General features: G+C 36.5%; 1 protein-coding gene across 3 annotated transcripts in view; it reads left to right on the top strand.

Moving 5' to 3' along the window:
• LOC127437404 (talin-2-like) overlaps window positions 1-11,616 on the top strand; it is a 229,738-nt gene extending 218,122 nt beyond the window's left edge. For all 3 annotated transcript variants that reach the window (XM_051692258.1, XM_051692259.1, XM_051692260.1), the window contains 5 exons: window positions 34-159; window positions 244-306; window positions 3,973-4,155; window positions 4,581-4,706; window positions 7,776-11,616. In XM_051692258.1, the coding sequence (XP_051548218.1) occupies window positions 34-159; window positions 244-306; window positions 3,973-4,155; window positions 4,581-4,706; window positions 7,776-7,904 (627 nt within the window). In that variant the 3' untranslated portion in view covers window positions 7,905-11,616. The remainder of the gene's footprint in view (window positions 1-33; window positions 160-243; window positions 307-3,972; window positions 4,156-4,580; window positions 4,707-7,775) is intronic.
• The last annotated feature ends 8,021 nt before the right edge of the window (window positions 11,617-19,637 follow it).

Genomic DNA, 19,637 nt, shown 5'->3' with positions numbered 1-19,637 from the left:
GTTATACATCTTGTTTTTCTGTTATGTTTGCAGCAAGCTGATGAGTCTTTGGACTTTGAAGAGCAGATCCTGGAAGCAGCCAAATCCATTGCTGCGGCAACCAGTGCACTGGTCAAATCAGCATCGGCTGCCCAGAGAGAGCTAGTAGCACAGGGCAAGGTACTAAAACCATGAGTTATAAATATTGTTATTATTATTATTATATATAATTTTCATGTTTAATCTTTGTGATATTTTATAAAGGTGGGCTCCATCCCTGCCAATGCTGTAGATGATGGCCAGTGGTCCCAGGGTCTGATATCAGCTGTGAGTGTATTTGTCCTTCCTATCTATATGAAAGGTTGCGAGTTCAAATCCTGTAACGGTTGCTCAAAGATCAATCACCAATGTGCCGTTGAGCGAGATACTCCAGCGGAACTCCCTGTAATATGTGTACTGTAACAAAGTCTTTCTAGTAAGTCAGTCAACTCGGCGGCCATATTTGGAACGTTCTCGGGCAGGCTGGGCAGCTATTTTTCTTTGGATAGCAGCGGCATACAAGTGCAGCTCCTAACTACTTGAATAGGGAAAGACTGAAATCTCCAATACAGTTGGTCAAGATTACGATCAAAGAACATATTTAAAATCAGTAGTAAAATCTGACAACACTGGAATCATAAATTGTGCTTCTTTACCTCATATTACGCTAAAAAACAACATTTCCTTGTATAGCTAATGGGCATGTGTGTTCTCAAGTTGATTGACAGGCGATGTCTGTATCTAAAATGTGACTGGCTCTTTTACGTGTAAGGCAGGACTTCCTTTTCTACATCTGTTGAGTGTTGGGAGTTCTAAATTCTCAAATTCATTTTAATCAGTGGCGGCCCTTGCATTTTAAGTCTAGGCCTTCAGTGAGATTCATGCCATTAAGAAAACACCGTTGCGCAATTAGTAAGACACCCTATGCCAATGGACATCATACAGTTGAAGTCAGGAGTTTACGTACACTTAGGTTATAAGTCAATAAAACTAATTTTTTAACCACTCCACAGATTTAATATTAGCAAACTATAGTTTTGGCAAATCGTTTAGGACATCTACTTGTGCATGACATGAGTCATTTTTCCAACAATTGTTTACAGACAGATTGTTTTATTTTACTTGACCGTATCACAATTCCAGTGGGTCAGAAGTTTACATACAGTAAGTTAACTGTGCCTTTGAGCAGCTTGGAAAATTCCAGAAAATGATATCAAGCCTTTAGACAATTAGCTTCTAATAGGAGGTGTGCAGAATTGGGGGTGTACCTGTGGATGTATTTTAAGACATCCCTTCAAACTCAGTGCCTCTTTCCTTGGCATCATGGGAAAATCAAAAGAAATCAGCCAAGACCTCAGAAAAACAATGGTGGTCCTCTACAAGTCTGGTTCATTCTTGGGAGCAATTTCCAAATGCCTGGAGGTACCAAGTTCATCTGTACAAACAATAGTACGCAAGTATAAACACCATGGGACCAAGCAGCCATCATACTGCTCAGGAAGGAGACACACTCTTTCTCCTAGAGATGAACATAGTTTGCTGCGAAAAGTGCAAATCAATCCCAGAACAACAGCAAAGGACCTTGTGAAGATGATGGAAGAAACAGGTAGACAAATATCTATATCCACAGTAAAATGAGTCCTATATCGACATAACCTGAAAGGCTGCTCAGCAAGGAAGAAGCCACTGCTCCAAACCCTCCATAAAAAAGCCAGACTGCAGTTTGCAGGTGCACATGGGGACAAAGATCTTACTTTTTGGAGAAATGTCCTCTGGTCTAATGAATCAAAAATTTAACTGTTTGGCCCTAATGACCATTGTTATGTTTGGAGGAAAAAGGGTGAGGCTTGCAAGCCGAAGAACACCATACCAACCGAGAAGTATGGTGGTGGCAGCATCATGTTGTGGGGGTGCTTTGCTGCAGGAGGGACTGGTGCACTTCACAAAATAGATGGCATCATAAGGAAGGAAAATTATGTGGATATATTGAAGCAACATCTCAAGACATCAGCCAGGAAGTTAAAGTGTGGCCGCAAATGGGTCTTCCAAATGGACAACGACCCCAAGAATACCTCCAAAGTTGTGGCAAAATGGCTTAAGGACAACAAAGTCAAGGTATTGGAGTGGCCATCACAAAGCCCTGACCTCAATCCGATAGAAAATGTGTGGGCAGAATTGAAAAAGTGTGTGCGAGCAAGGAGGCCTTGAAACCTGACTCATTTACACCAGTTCCGTCTGGAGGAATGGGCCAAAATTCCAGCAACTTATTGTGAGAAGCTTGTGGAATGCAACCCAAAACATTTGACCCAAGTTAAACAATTTAAAGGCAATGCTACCAAATACTAACCAAATGTATGTAAACTTCTGACCCAATGGGAATGTGATGAAAGTAATAAAAGCTGAAATAAATAATTGTCTCTACTATTATTCTGATATTTCATATTCTTAAAATAAAGTAGGGATCCTAACTGACCTAAGACAGGGAATGTTTTCTATGATTAAATGTCAAGAATTGTGAAAAACTGAGTTTAAATGTATTTGGCTAAGGTGTATGTAAACTTCTGACTTCAACTGTACATTATGTTGCTGCCAACTAATAATACCAATTGACATTTTAAAAACACGTCCATGCACAAAACCATGGAGGTCTAATACCACGAAAAAAGCTATCTAATAATATTTTCAAACTAAATGTTGCTTGAAATAAGTTTTGATTCGTCAGTGTACACGATTACTTCTCAAAACTGGAAACGACACTGAATGCTCCAGCCATAACAGATGTTGCTATAACAATAATAAAAAAAAAACCTTTCCAGTTTATTTAAAGTGAAAATCAGCCCTCCTTTCCTGTTTACATCTCGGGTTTTTAAATCCATAAGGATCTCTTTCTCAATGGCGATAGCGGCAGTGATGACTGCCGACTCGTTAGCTATAGACCTTATTCACGCTAGTGCCATCTTTGATTTTTAATGAAAATGACAACGAGGCTGTGAGGGATAGACTTGCAGTCTCTTCAGTGGGCTGTACTGCAGTTTAAAGTGTTTTTGGATTGTTCTGCGGACAAAAAATATATGTCCAAGAACATTCAGTATACAAAGAACTCCAGACAACATGAGTTGTGGAAAATCAGATATGATCTAGGAGCTTTATACAGCTTTATACCATTTGTAACATTGAAGAGACTGTAAGTTTATCCCTCACAGCCTCGTTGTCATTCTCATTAACAATCAAAGATGGTGCTAGCGTGAATAAGGTCTCATTCAAATTACGTTCATCACTTAAAGTGTGATTGTGTCACTCATGGCCAGCTAGAAGGCCTCGACTGGGATATATCCTAAAGACCACACTCATCAAGAACAAATAAATCAATCTGATTGGCTGATGAATCTGACATTAGAAGCCTATTCATTTGCACTGTTGAGGGATTCTGTAGAAATTCTGAAGGCCTAACGGGGTGGAGCTCAGACTCACGCGCTACTTCAGATAAAGAGCTTGGCTTCGGGCATGCAATTTGTGAAACAGGCATCACGCTTTGGTTGTAAGCATCAAGGAATAAATTCTGATTGGATGAACATTTTTCCCTATTCATTTGTAGATGAATTAGGAGTGGAAAGTGATTGAATATACATAGGAAAAAAGGTGAATGAAAAATATTTATTTATTAGGCATGTTTGGCCAGCAGAGAAGGCTTTGCTGGCCCTGAGAATTCACCACTGATTTTAATAGAAGTGACCCATCTCTGCTAAATAGTCTCTGACTGTAATCACTTATAATCGCTATGGGTGAAGTGTAAATAGACAAAATGGCTAAATAACAGGTTAGTTAGTTAGTTAGTTAATTAGTTAGTTAGGGTCTTTGTTTGCATCTTTGTTTAGGAATTTTGAAAAAACCCTATACCAAGTCTGTTACTAATTATGTCAAGCCAACATATGTAGTAATTCTTCCCTCTTTCAGGCCCGGATGGTAGCGGCCGCCACCAGTAACCTGTGTGAAGCTGCTAACGCCTCAGTTCAGGGTCACGCCAGCGAGGAGAAGCTAATTTCTTCAGCTAAACAGGTGGCGGCTTCTACGGCTCAGCTGCTGGTGGCCTGCAAGGTCAAAGCTGATCAGGATTCAGAGGCCATGAGGAGACTACAGGTTAGACAAACACAACTAAAGATCTAAACCTAAATAAAAAAAGAGAGAGCGAGACATCAGCATATAAATGTTTTTGTTTTGGTTCAGTTCTGTTTTACGGTTCAACCGAATCTCATCCAATGGACAGTAGTGCAAGTTTTAGTGATAGACCAATATGTCAACCAGGCTCAGTAATAGGCCGATAATTGCCAATTTGAGATTATTGGCTTTGACCTATAGCTGTGCGTGCTCGGCCTACTGTATTTACAGGAGTCTTTAGAGTGCACATTTTCTGTTTCCAAATAATTTTGAATGAATTTTGAATAAATATCATGGCATTACATTGGCCACCCTGCTGTCCCTGTGCTGACCCTGTTGAAAAATCCATAGAAATTGCGCAGTAGTTACTATAAAAACATTTGTTTTGACTTTGTGTTTATGCACAGGCTGCTGGTAATGCAGTCAAGCGAGCATCTGACAACCTAGTGAAGGCAGCACAGAAAGCAGCCTTCGATAAAGCTGAAGACAACAGCGTTGTGGTTAAAACGAAATTTGTTGGAGGCATCGCTCAGGTGAGACTTCTTCCCATGTAACTCATTGACGTTCTGATCTCACATTTCCCAGTTACACATCTATTTGTCTACACATGCGTTTAAATGTCCTTTTACTTCCAAAATGTCTTTCAATTAGAATAACTTTATGGGATTTGACATTTAGAACTTTATTTTGGATTTACAAAGACATCAGCAGGATTTGAAGGCTGTGGTTTTGTGCCAGACATCCACAGCTAGCGTTTATGCTGGGCCGCTTTCTCTGCAAACGTCTTATTTTCCCATTTCTTACCAGGCCAGATGCGCATTAATTAAAGACCGTGTGTGCCTGCCTATTCAAAGCTTCCTTCCTCCCAGAATGCCTTCATGTCATGTCTTCATCTTGAGAGGGCACTGAAATGTTCTTAACATGTACCCTGGCATCATGGCCAGCACAACAAATAAAGCTTTTCTCACTAAGTCCCTCCCTCTTCGGAAGGCCAGGACTTGATCCATTTGTTCTATTCCATGAATCCACAAAAATGTTCCTGTCTTTGGAAAATAACAGGGTGTCTATTGCATATCAAAGTCTTACTTTTTTGCAGTGCAGTATGCTAAAATTAAAAGTTTCTCTTAAGAATATGAAGCTGTTTCTTCCTCTCACCAAGACAGCGCAAGAAGGTACAAAAATACATTGGGATTTTGAGTTATAAGACATCATTTACATACGGTTGTGCCAAAAATGATTTGGCTGTCTTCACCTTAACAAACTATTCTGAAACAATACACGTAGGGCTGTTCGGTTTGTAGATTTAAAACTGTAACAACAAATACGAACACTGGTCATTCATGAATTTCTGCATAAATTGCTCCAAGTCATTCTTGCGAATTTTGACTTACAATTCAATGTTAGAATGGTTTTATGGAGGATGTTTTTTTGTAAGAAAGGCGTAAAAATGGTATCAACTGATTTGCATAAAAATACAAGCAGAACGAATTTCTCAGTAAACCGTTTGTAAAACCATTTACGTAAAATACTACATTTAATTAAATGCTACAGTAACATAAGAATGGTTTTACAGGGGGCCTGGGTAGCTTAGCGAGTAAAGACGCTGACTACCACCCCTGGAGTTGCGAGTTCTAATCCAGGGCGTGCTGAGTGAATCCAGCCAGGTCTCCTAAGCAACCAAATTGGCCCGGTTGCTAGGGAGGGTAGAGTCACATGGGGTAACCTCCTCGTGGTCGCTATAATGTGGTTTGCTCCCGGTGGGGCGTGTGGTGAGTTGTGCGTGGATGCCGTAGTGGATGGCTTGAAGCCTCCACGCGCTCAACAAGCCACGTGAGTGGAGGCAACTGAGATTCGTCCTCCGCCACCCGGATTGAGGCGAGTAACTACGCCACCACAAGGACTTAAAAGCACATTGGGAATTGGGCGTTCCAAATTGAATTGTTTTACAAATTGTTTATCATTGCGAGAACCATTCTAACGTTAAAACCATTCCTCATAAAACATCTATACATAAATTGTAGCATTGAAATCAGGGGTGGGTTTATGATTTCCCAAGCAACCAACCAACCTGGGGCCCCATTTCAAAACATTTTGCTTAAAAAATTACATAAAATTGATTTTAAATCATAATTTGAAATTCATCCTATCAGCTGTTGTAGCCAAGTTCATTCAAAATGCTTGATGAAATAAAAATCTAGATCAAGATAATTTGTGCATTTTTTCCAGTTTTTCCAAAATACAGTGATAAAAAAAGCAATGTTTACCTGCATATATTTTTATTTTTTAATGAACACGCTGTGCAAAACGTACTATTTCACTCACTAACATTTTGCAATTCAGTTGTTCTTTAATATTATTATAACCCAATAATTATTTATTGTTGTCCAGTTTGTCATTATATTATGATAAAGTATTTTTATTACTTTGAGGATTTGTTGTATACAGTAGTAATATATTTCTGTCTTATTTACTTTCACGTGGAGTTTATATTCTGATGCTGCAGTGCATTGTTCACCATGTTGCAAAAGGCTGTATTTTTATATAGACTAAGCATCCTAGGCTACATTCGTAACAGTAAACATACAAGGCACAGCGGCCCCTCAACACACTAGAACAGAAGGAAGAAAAAGCATTGCCATCTGGAATAATGTTAAACATTGTAACAGTCACCTCTTTGCAACCTGAATTTGTTCAGAACGTTAAATATTTGTGACACCTGCGCTAAAAACAATCTAGACACATGCAACAACTGAAACAGAACTCAGGTGTCTCGACATGCATTTCTAAGCATAGCCCGCAAATGGGTCTTCCAAATGGACAATGCTTGACCCCAAGCATACCTCTAAAGTTGTGGTAAAATGGCTTAAGGACAACAAAGTCAAGGTACTGGAGTGGCCATCACAAAGCCCTGACCTCAATCCGATAGAAAATTTGTGGGCAGAACTGAAAAAGTATGTGCGAGCAAGGAGGCCTACAAACCTGACACAGTTACACCAGTTCTGTCTGGAGGAATGGGCCAAAATTCCAGCAACTTATTGTGAGAAGCTTGTGGAAGGCTACCCAAAATGTTTGACCCAAGTTAAACAATTTAAAGGCAATGCTACCAAATACTAACAAAGTGTATGTAAACTTCTGACCCACTGGGAATGTGAAGAAAGAAATAAAAGTTGAAATAAATCATTCTCTCTACTATTATTCTGATGTTTCTCATCCTTAAAATAAAGTAGCGATCCTAACTGACCTAAGACAGGGAATGTTTTCTACAATTAAATGTCGGGAATTGTGAAAAACTGAGTTTAAATGTATTTGGATAAGGTGAATGTAAACTTCTGACTTCAACTGTAACTGCAACAATTTACTTAACGATTTTATGAACAATTGACAGAAATATGATCAGAACGAATTTGAGTGAATTGTTCGTACAGCCATTCTTATGTGAATTGTCGCTTTCAGTTTACGTAAGATGGATTTTTGCACTATAAAGTCACCCATGCATCGATTCCTATGTAAATTTATGTACAAATTGTGTTACAAACAAAGAAATTCCTTGTGTTTTATGAATGCAGACCTCTGAACGACTGATTGTTCTGTGCTTTTCCCAGATCATTGCAGCACAGGAGGAGATGCTAAGAAAGGAGAGGGAGTTAGAGGAAGCGCGGAAGAAGTTGGCCCACATCCGACAGCAGCAATACAAGTTCCTCCCCAGCGAACTGCGAGAAGACCAGAGCTGAACGCTTCTCACACAGTCATTGGATGTGATATCTGCTTTGGGTCATTATCGTTAACAACGATTGGCTGCTCCTCGCGTAGAGGGGGGAGGGGGCATAAATCGCACGTGATTGGTTGCTTTGATATCAGGTGGCAGAAGTTAAATGTGATTGGCTTTCCACTCACAAAAGCATGGGATTAGTACCACTGATTGGCTGTTTGCCTCACCATTGGCGGATGTGATTGTGTGAAAGGTTGCTCCTGTTACATAGGGCTATTCTGTTACATTCTTGTTTATTTAGTCATGTATTAAGGTTTAAAACACTTGTTAGATGATTTGTATATGTTTTTGCGTGACTGTGCTTGTACATGTTTTATGTATCTGTCAAGTATCCCACACCTTACCATAAGGTGTAATAACTTACTATAAGATTCTCTATAACTATCCTACACAATCTAAGCAAGTTGCAACCAATGTGAAACCATCAATATCTTAAAACCTGAGGATAGCAGCAGAAAATCAGACAATATTTAGTTTGAGCCTACGAAGTATGGTCAGATCATAAGCTTTCATTTTTTTCTTAGGAATAACCTGCTTGAGTTATGACTCTCATGATGATAAGCGTCTAAGGCCTCTATAATGCACTGCTTGATTTTTTTACATATCCCACACTAGAACTGTATTTAAGTAAGGTTATGAATTATAAGTGGTTATTTTGAGGAAAGAATGTTCTGGGTGCGCTTTGTCTTGTTATTTATTGATAGAAGAAATTTAACAGAGTTGCTTAGACTTTTGTTTGTAGATCTATAAGTTGGTGGCTGAACTGAGTTGATAGAAATAAGGAAGTACCTTGTCTTTCAATGGACAGTTCACACAGTGTGAATGTCTTCTCCTTTAATCATTACTTCATATAGTACTGCCAAAAGTTATGATATTTGCATCAAGCATTCTAAATAACTATTTGATTTCTGTGTTGATAACTGGATGCCACTAACAGCTTAAAGGGGTAGTTCACCCAAAAATGAAAATTATCTCATGATTTACTCACCCTCCTGGCATCCCAGATGTGTATGATTTTTTTTCTTCTGCAGTACACAAAGTAAGGTATTTATAAAAGAATATTTCAGCTCTGTAGGTCCATACAATGCAAGTGAATGGGTGCCAAAATTTTGAAGCTCTAAAATCCACATATAGGGAGCATTAAAGTAATCCATATGACTCCAGTGGTTAAATCCATGTGTTCAGACACTACATGATAGGTGTGGGTGAGAAACAGATACATTTTTAAGAATTTTTTTATCAAAAATTCTCCTCCCTGCCCAGTAGGGGGGGTGATATGCGCAAAGAGTGCAAATCACTAAAAACAGAAGAAGGTGAAAGTGAAGGGAAAAGGACTGAAATATTGATCTGTTTCTCACCCACACCAATCATTTTGCTTCAGTAGATATGGATTTAACCACTGGAGTCGTCTGGAGTACTTTTATGTTGCCCTTAATTCTGGCACCCATTCACTTGCATTGTATGGACCTGCAGAGCTGAGATATTCTTCTAAAAATCTTCGTTTGTGTTCTGCAGAAGAAAGTAAGTCAAAAAATGAAAGAATTTTCATTTTTGGGTGAACTATCCCTTTAATAATGCTTAAAACATTTATTGTTTTATACTGCATGCAGTTTCACATACGTAGTAGGCAGAATACAGTAAACACTGTACAGTATGCACCAACATCTCATTAGCTGAAATCTCTGGTCCACAGATACACTTTTTTGATTACTTGTCTTAAAAATCTACTTCCTATTTGAGATTGTACTTGCATCGCTGTTAGAAACTCTGCAGGCCACTGCACATCATTTGCTTTGAAGGATTCAAAGGTGTCAATGATCTTTAATATGTACTCTAACCTGCAAATAACATGTCTTTGTACTCTACTTATTGTCGTGTACGGTTTTTGTGAGAAAATGACAGTGGAATCATTTGAGAGTGTGAAATTACTTTTTTGTTTTCCATTTGTGTTAGAATTACGTAGAATAACTTGTGGCGCTTAAAGGAACAGTGCACCCAAAAATGAAAATTCTGTCATGACTCCTCTTGTTGTTCCAAACCCATATGACTTACCTTCTTCCATAAACGATGAAATAATTTTAATTTTTGGGTGACTTTCCCTTTAAAAGAGAAAATACACTGTATTGACTGTTGTGTTAATGTCTTGTCACTCTCCAGATCTGGACTGCATTGTGTCATAGTGCCTTATTCTGACTTCGGTAGCTCAGTGTGTAAGTTGCTCTCTTATGCTGCTTGTGGATCAGATTTCTCTCCGCAGATCTGTAATGTAACAAAGTTAGCGTAACGGTAAAACTGATCTCGGATCAGTGAAAGAGCTCCATTGCTGAGCAAGTGTATAAAGTGTCTTTTTTCAGATGAAGTAGATGTTCTTTTTCCTGTTAAAGGGATTGTTGAAGCAAAAATGAAAATTCTGTCATCATTTACTCACTCTAAAGTTGTTCAAAACACATATGACTTTCTTCCGTGGCTTACAAACGGAGAAATTTTGAATGATGTGCAAGTAGCTCTTTTCCATGCAGTTACAGTGAATGGGGACTTGAGCTTTAAAGCTTCAAAGTGGTCACAAAAGAATCATAAAATTAGTCCATACGCTATATTCCAAGTCTTCTGAAGCCATTCAATAGCTTTATGTGACTAACAGACTGAAGTTTATATCATTATTCACTGAAAATCGGCATCCACTCTAGGCCAGATGCTGCAAACTCCGATTCATGAACAAATCATTTTTTTTGAGTTGTTTCCAATGAATCGGTTGATTTGGTTCATTGTCAGTGGATAACGATGTACATTTCAGTCATTTTCTCGCACAGAGCTATCATATGGCTTCAGAAAACTTGGGATAAAGCTCACAAGTCATATGGGCCACATTTACGGTGCTTTTGCGTCCTTTTTGAAGCTTCAAAGCTTCTGTCCCCATTCATTGTACCTGCATGGAAAAGACCAACTAGTACATTATTCAAAATTTCTCCTTTTTTGTTACAAGAAGAAAGTCAAATGGGTTTATAATAATAATAATGACAGAATTTCCATTTTAGATTAATTATTCCTATATATCTAGCTTTGGATGTGTACAGCATTGTGTCCGTGCCCATGTGGCAACCAAATCTGATGTCCATTGGACAGTTAATTGATGGTTATTTGATCTTGTTCTGCAATATTGTACCCACTGAGGCCTAAAGATGCCCTTGCCTTGGCAGGCCAGTATACTGTCATATGTATTCTTTAGATTCATTTAGATGTGTAGCTTCACTACAAATTAACATGCCACAGTAAAGAGTAGAAAGAGGATGAATTCTTCATTAGCACTGACTGCTTTCAGATCGTCCACGAAAAGAGGAATATTACAATATGTCCCAAAAAATGTATAAGACTATCTTGTTTTCCACTTCGATGAACCACTATGTCTGAAGGTTTTTTTTTTTGTTGTTGTTTTTTTTTTTTTTTTTTTCACTTCAGTAGCTATAAATGGAGATATTGCAGTATGTGGTTGATAATGTGGTGTCTTTCAGTGGAGCCGAAGAAAACAGTACGAACTATCGCCTTTTTTAAGTAGAGTTAATCAACTGACATAGTAACATTAATTATAATATTAATAATAATGAACATTAAAATACTGTATGTATAATATTTATCAGTTCATGAAAGTATTTTTTGTATTTCCCTGAAAATAAAGTTTCAACAAATTATGATTTTTGAATGTGTGTCTTTGTGTCTATATTAATATGTAAATTACTATTTGGTTTATTCAACAAATCCATAGCCCAAAATATTAAAATACTAAAGGAATAAAATACCCTTGTTTTGGGTCATTTAGACTAGACCTGGGCTTGATCTGGGAAGAGAGGGTCTCTTAAGGTCTTACGGTATGTGTCTTTTTTTAAATATGATTCTTAACCCAGACTAAATTTGTCTTTTTTTTTTTTTCCTGATCTAATTTGTCAAAGCAGACAGAGGTTGGTATGTCCACGCATACACTAAAGTAGTCAAATGTTGACATTAGTTTTAAACCATTTATAAACATTTAGGCATAGGAATATTAACGTTAGCTGCCTTTTACAACAATAATAATAATATCTGTGCAACATCATTTATAATGGCTACAGTATGAATACAGATTTGATTCTAGTCAAAGTCTAGAAATAGACATGATGCATCTCTCCTGTAGGTGTCGCTGTTACTCATATGTGTTGTGGTCACGGTCAGTCTTGGAATTACGTTACGGAAGGCCAAATTATAGTGTGTGAGACCAGAAAAGGACATGTGGCAGTTTCCTCAACTCCAGACAGTGAACTGTAAGAGAACAGTATGTTTGTCAAAATGGGTAAGCAAAACACAATGAACTCTACAAAAATCATGGATATTCACAGGAGTGTTCCATTATGGATTTGCATTTTTAAATGATGCTCAACAGATTGCTACAGTTGATATGAGGTTTAGAAACATCTGCATGCATTATTTAGTTTTATCCTATTAGTATCCATTAGTCGGCTGTCCTTTAGTTTCATTATTACCCAATATGAAATACAATTAAAAGGCTTATACGTTCAGTTAATGTATTATTGTCTAAGACAGGAAGTCCAGAGATGCTCAACTGACTAGAGTAAAGCTTATCTAATCAACATCATATTAGGCTGCTGGAGTGTTTTACTTGTATGAGTCCGGCCCACTTGAAAAGAACTGGCTCTTTTGAGAAGCCATTCAACCACTACAAATGCACGCCACACACATTTTACATACCAGAGTAAGATGAAATGATGTTGCGACTTTTGGGTCAGATTCATTCAAAACTTCTTCATGAATCCATGAGATTTAGTGTGTCAAGCACTTGGCAGAATGGCTTGAATGTGTCATGGCCCATTTCTGCTATTAAGCTGTAACACTTTGTTGAGTAATAAATCCGCAGTCGAGTTTATTTCTTGTTCTTGCTACTTTATATCTTGTAATTGCAACTATTTTTTGTAAATATGAGATATAAACTCACAATTCTGACTTTATATCTTGTAATTGCGATTTGATTTCTGGCAATTGCGATTTTACGTCTCAGAATTGCAACTTTATATCTCGCAGTTACATATTTTACGCAATTACGACTTTATCTCATAATTGCAGCTATTTTTGATATTGTGACTTTATATCTCGTAATTACGACTTTATTTCTCACAATTGCAATTTTTTTCATAATTGCGTCTTTATTTTTTGCAATTGCGACTTTGTCTCAACTTTATATTACATCGCAATTGCAAGATTACAACTATTTCTCACAATTGTGATTGTATGTCTCGGACTAATTTCAAGCTTAAATCTTGTAATTGCAAATATTTTTCTCAGTTACGACTTTATTTCTCGCAATTGCGACTTTATACAGTATCTTTGTAATAAAATGTTGCATGTGATAAATTCACAATTGTAAAATTTTTCATTTATATCTTGCAATTTCAATTTATATCTCATAAATGCAACTATTTTTTGCAGTTGCGATTTTATTTCTTGCAATTGAGACTATCTCATAATTGTCACTATTCCTTAAAATTGCAAATTTATTTCTTTTTATTAAGCAGTTGTGTGTTATAAAGTCACAATTGTGAAATATAAAGTCAGAATTACATCTTTAATTTGTTTTATTCAGAGGCGGAATTCGGCTTCCATAGAGCACGGATCATTTTTGTTCCGTAAACAAGATCTAGGCAAGGCCAGGCAAGTTTATTTATATAGCCAGGGGCGTAGATTTAGTTATTGTTTTGATGTGACTACTGAAACTAAGGCCTGACTCCAAAATGACACCAAGATTCCTTACTTGAATTTTTGTCTTTAGACCCTTGGAGTCAAGGTATGTATTGGTTCTTATTCATAATTTGGCCTAGTGGAAGCATATACAGATTGAACGGGAGCGGTTTCAAGAATTGAGCCTTGTGGGACCCACAAGCCATGGATGTCTACTTAGATTCAAAGTTGCCTATGTTCACATAGAAACCCCTCCCTTCTAGATAAGACCTGAACCAGCTGAGGACCATCCCAGAGAGCCCCACCCAGTTTTCCAATCTGTCTTGGAGAACGTTATGGTCAACAGTGTCAAAAGCAGCACTGAGATCTAATAATACCAGCATTCATATTTATAATTTTAACAGTATCTAGTATCGAAATATGATGGTCATTCCTACTATGCAGAAGCCTACTGTACATATTCATGTCCCCATCAAATATGTCGGGAACACTTTACAAAAAGCTTCTATTTGTTAACAGTAGTTAACAACATTCGTTAACAGCATTATTTAACATAAACTAACAATGACATGCTTTTACTGCATTTGTCAATCTTGGTTAATGTTCATTTCAACATATACATTTTTAAAATCGAAAGTTATATTTTTTATACAAGTATATAAGTTAAAGACTATGGACTAACATAAACTAACAATGAACAATTTAATTTTTATTAAATAACATAAACAAAGATTAATAAATGCTGTAAAAATATATATTGTTCATTGTTTTTTAATGATACCTAATGCATTAATGTTAACGAATGGAACATTATTGTAAAGTCATATATTACTTATATGTCTTACTATAAAATATTAAAATATGTACAACCCCAATTCTGAAAAAGTTGGGACAGTATGAAAAATGCTAATAAAAACAAAAAGGAGTGATTTGTAAATTATATTCACCCTTTGCTATATTGAAAACACCACAACTACACATAATATGATGTTTTACCTTGTGAATTTTATTATATATATATATATATATATATATATATATATATATATATATATATATATATATATATATATATATATTCTTTTTTTTTTAATATACAGTAAGCTTAAATCAGATGATTGCAACACGCTCCAAAAAAGTTGAGACAGGCAGTTTAAGTCTAATAACAATTTGACGAGCTGAAATGACAAGAAAATTTTAAAGAGGAGATGTTAAACAGGTGAGGCAATCGTGTCATAGTATATAAGGAGCCTCCAAAATCAGCCTAGTCCTTCAAGAGCAAGGGTAATTCGAGACTTGTCAATTTGCCAACAGATGCTTCAGCAAATAATCCAGCACTTTGAGAACAATATTCCCCAAAGACAAATTGGAAGGATTCTGGGCATTTCACCCTCTACAGTGCACAATATAGTTAAAAGATTCAAGGAATCTGGTCAAATTTCTGTGCGTAAAGGGCAAGGCGAAAACCACTTCTGAATGCGTGTGATCTCTGATCCCTCAGACATCACGGTCTTAAAAAACATCATTCATCTGTAATGGATATCATGATATCAGGATATAACTTTAGAAAACCTTTGTTAGTCAACACCACTTGCTGCTATGACTTTACTATGCAAAGCAGAAGCCATACATCAACACTGTTCAGAAGTGCTGCCAACTTCTCTGGGCTCGGTCTCATGTTAGATGGAAATTAGAACAGTGGAACTGTGTTTTTTGGTCCGATGAGTCCACATTTAAAATCTTAAGCTGTTATCAGCATCAGGTCCAAAAGCCAGTGTCTGTATGGGCCAGGGTGTGTCAGTGCCCATGGCATGGGTAACTTGAATATCTGTGAGGGCACCATTAATGCAGACAGATATGTAAAAGTTTTGGAGCAGCATATACTGCCATCCAGCACCATCTTTTCCAGGGACGTCCCAGAATTTTCAGCAGGACAACTTCAAACCACATACTGGCCTGCCTGCATTCCTGACCATCTCCAATTGAGAATTTGTGGTGCATTATGAAGAGCACAATATGGCAACGAAGATCCCATACAATTGTGCAGCTGAAGACCTGCATAATGGATGAGTGGGGGAAATCCATTTTTTAAACTTAACAAACTTGTGTCTTCAGTGCCTACATGCTTAATAAGTGTTATTAGAAGAAATGGTTATGTTTCACAGTGGCAAACATTCGACTGTCCCAACTTTTATGGAGTGTGTTGCAATCATCTGACTTGAAATTACTGTTAATTTTTTTTTTAAAACAATGAAATTCACCAGGTTTAACATCATCTTATGTGTAGTTGTAGTGCTTTCAATATTGCAAAGGGTGATTATAATTTACAAATCACTCATTTTTGTACCAGCTTTTTCTGAATTGGGGTCGTAAACGTATAGCTTTTATAAAAATGCTTCCTTAAATTACAACAATAGCATTTTCAAATGGTGCTGCATAATATGAATGACCCATGATGTTTCTGTAGGGTTGGGTTGAATGTTTCATGAATGGTGTTAAAATAAAGGCCAAATAAGGAGAGCCATGAAAGGACCTCATCTGAAAACCATACAGCTCTGCTCAGTCATGTGAGGAGGTGAACTGCACCTGGGTGGCAGGATTCTTTAAAGTCTTGATCTGAGACAAGATGGGAAACCTTGTAAATGATGAGAACTCTCTGACCCAATATACACACACAAACAATATTTGGCCCAGCCATGAACTTACATTTGCTATATGTTGTGTTCATGGTTGTGTGGTGGTGTTTATGTTGGACACAGTCATATGCATAGCTTTATTCTGTTTCAGCTGACAGTCACTGGCCCAGCCCTCTGCCTGTGCCATATTCATGAAGGGTAAAGACTACAACTGGAATGTAATTGGAAAATTAGGTAATGTAGGTGCTTATTTATCAGGTGTGATCATCTAACATACACTACACTGAAAAAGCACAAAATATTGACAGAGTAAAATGGTGTTGTGCATTGACATTTACTTGCTAAGGCTCTTAGTTTGCCATTTTTGCACTTGAATTCAACCCTGTAACATTCAACCCTGTAACATTTTTTCAGTGCAACAGGGTTGGCATAATGTGGCACATGCTGAGCAATGTTTACAGACAGACATAAAACCCTTTACTCTTTATTAAAGCTACTGTATGTATCAGCTATGTGTCTCTGTGTGCTTGCTGATGCTAGCATAAGCAGCACAAGCAGTACAGTCTCCTTCCTGTCAGCTAGATACATTTTTGTGAAATTAGAGGCTCGTTGAGACTCTGTTTAGTTTGCTTTAGCTGTATCCCACAGGAATGACGCTGGCACAGAGAGAGGGCAGCGGTCGCGTTTCTCTCTGACACGCTTCAATGATTTACACTTCATTGAGCTGCTGTTTAAAAATGTATAATATTCAATCAGTAGGACTGCTCTACTCAGAGGAGGTTACACACAGGAATTTATATTTTTAACAATTACAAAATTCACCTGGTTCTTGAATTGATTAAGAAATTATGTGTGAAGCTTAGATGATGGAACGGCAGTAAGTTCATGCGTGCCAGCTTCTTATAGAAATTCCCAGATCTGTAAATTGGTTTTGTGTCCTGTGTTTTTATTTTCTTGTCTCATGTATTGAAGGAGCAGCCCATCATTTTACCTTTTTCACCCTATAGAATGGATAAATTAATTTTTATTCTACATTTCAGATATTGTATTAGTATTTTCCTATTTTTATTTTTCACAGTTATCTCATAATTATAATCAAATATACTCCACCCCCCAAAAAAATATGTATGCATAAATAAATAAATAAAAATTTTTATATGTGTATTTATTATGAAAATAGTTTTCCTGTTTGTTTGTTTTTTTTTTTGTTGTTGTTGTTGTTGTTTTCACAGTTACATCTCATTTAGAGAGGATCAGCCTACCTAATTACTTATGGAGGCCAAAGTAGTCTGAATTAAATCAATAAATAAATATTTAAATAAGTAATTTAATGCATAATAAAATAGTTTAAAAACTATAAAACCATTAAATTAATAATTAAATCACTAAATAAATCAATACATGTCCCTAGTATTTCAATTTAGCAATAGTTTGCGTCCATTTTCATTTAAGCATTGTCTTTGAGTTTATTTTTTTCATGTAAGCACAAACTTTGTCTTTTTACTTTCAGTGTTACAGCTATCAGTGCTTCACTCAACAACAATTTAATAATTTAATAGTTTTTAATGATTTCATTTTGATTTCATTTCATTTTCAATTTTTTTCAATTTGGCCCACCATAATTACTCCAGAAGGCATAAATAAGTAAATATTAAATTCAAAATATTTTTATGATTTATTTGAATATATTTGTCTTTTTTACAATTATATACACTTTTAAAACATTTTTTAATTTTGAGTTATTTGGCCCATTACTCCATAAAAGGTATAAAAAAAAATTACATTCAAAATATATTTTTTAATATGAATATTTTTTTATTTTTTACAGTTACATAAACATTTCTTTATTACTAAATTATTTAGGCCTCCATAGTCATGAAGCACTGACACTGTCCAAGAAAACTAAAGACGTGAAAAGGAAAGAATTCAGGTTGCATCTTTTTTTCCCATTAACATCTATTCTTAACTCACTAAAACACCAGAACACTTTTTCTGTGTGTGCGCATAAGAAAAGTTTTATTCTTTGAACAGTTTAAATTTTTAAGAATGTTTTCATTGCATGAACAAAATGTCACCCTCGTACATGGTTGTGGGAATCTTAACATTTTTTAGATAGATTAATGTACAAACATTAAAATAATGTTACAAATAAATACAAATTATTTACAAAAAATAATACAAATTTACCAAAAATTAAATAAATAAAAAGTGCATGTTTCTTCTGTGCAACACAAAAGGGGAAGTTTTTGAAGAATGTTGACGCTGCTCTTTTCCCCCGTACAATGAAAGTTAATGGGGACTGAAACTGCCAGTCCTTGACTCCTTAACATTCTACCTATCATCTCTTTTTGTGTCCCATATAAATTCATACGGGTTTAGAATAAAATGAGGGTGAGTAAATAATGACAGAATGTTCATTTTTAGTTAACAATTCCTTTAACGATACATCAGTTCTGAAGTGGAATTCAGTACCCAAAGTAGAAAAGAGAGAGAGAGAGAAAATGTGCTTTTCTGTTGTCACAGCTGTTTTAAGCAATGTTCTCTACTAGGAATGAAAAACAGCTCCCATTTGTTTGCTTTGTACAGTATTTCCATTCTTAATGAATGAATGAGTTAACGCTGCAGTTAACACTTCAAAACTACCACTGGGTCTAGATTGAGTCTACCTCAAGCTTGTGCTACCTTAGAGAAAGGCATGAGTGAGATCACAACAAATAACTTTGCTTTTAAACACAGTCAGTTTTCTTTGTGTAGACAACAAGGAATCTGCTTGAAGTGGGATGTCTTTTCAAAGTGTAAACTCAGCAGGCATAGTGGATTGAAAAGGAACTGTAGACAGTGGTAGAGCTGTACACATGACTATTTTAGGCTTGTTCATGAAAGAGTTTGCCCAACGTCCAGGATCATAGCGTCATCTGAGTAGCGAGACTTAAGGTTTGCTTACTTGGGTGGCTGTTTATTGTCTGAGCTCTCCTTTGAGAGATCATTTGAGAGAACTTCCAAATACAGGGAACTTCATTTGGTCTTAGTTAGTTGTGTGTGTGTGTGTGTGTGTGTGTGTGTGTGTGTGTACATGTTTATACTGCATTGTGGGGACCAAATGTCCCCACAAGGATAGTAAAACCTGAGATCACCTACATTGTGGGAACCAGCCAGCGGTCCCCACGAGGGAAATGGCTTATTAAACATACTAAACAATGTTTTTTTGAAAATGTAAAAATGCAGAAAGGTTTTTGTGAGGGTTAGGTTTAGGGGTAGGGTTAGGGTTAGGGGATAGAAATTATCGTTAGATCTGTATAAAATCCAAAAAATGCATGGAAGTCTATGGAGAGTCCCCA

This window comes from Myxocyprinus asiaticus, chromosome 48 (assembly GCF_019703515.2).
Source record: "Myxocyprinus asiaticus isolate MX2 ecotype Aquarium Trade chromosome 48, UBuf_Myxa_2, whole genome shotgun sequence".
Classification (NCBI taxonomy): Eukaryota; Metazoa; Chordata; class Actinopteri; order Cypriniformes; family Catostomidae; genus Myxocyprinus; species Myxocyprinus asiaticus.
Note: the sequence above shows the minus strand (reverse complement) of the source record. Positions and strands in the feature narration are given on the sequence as shown.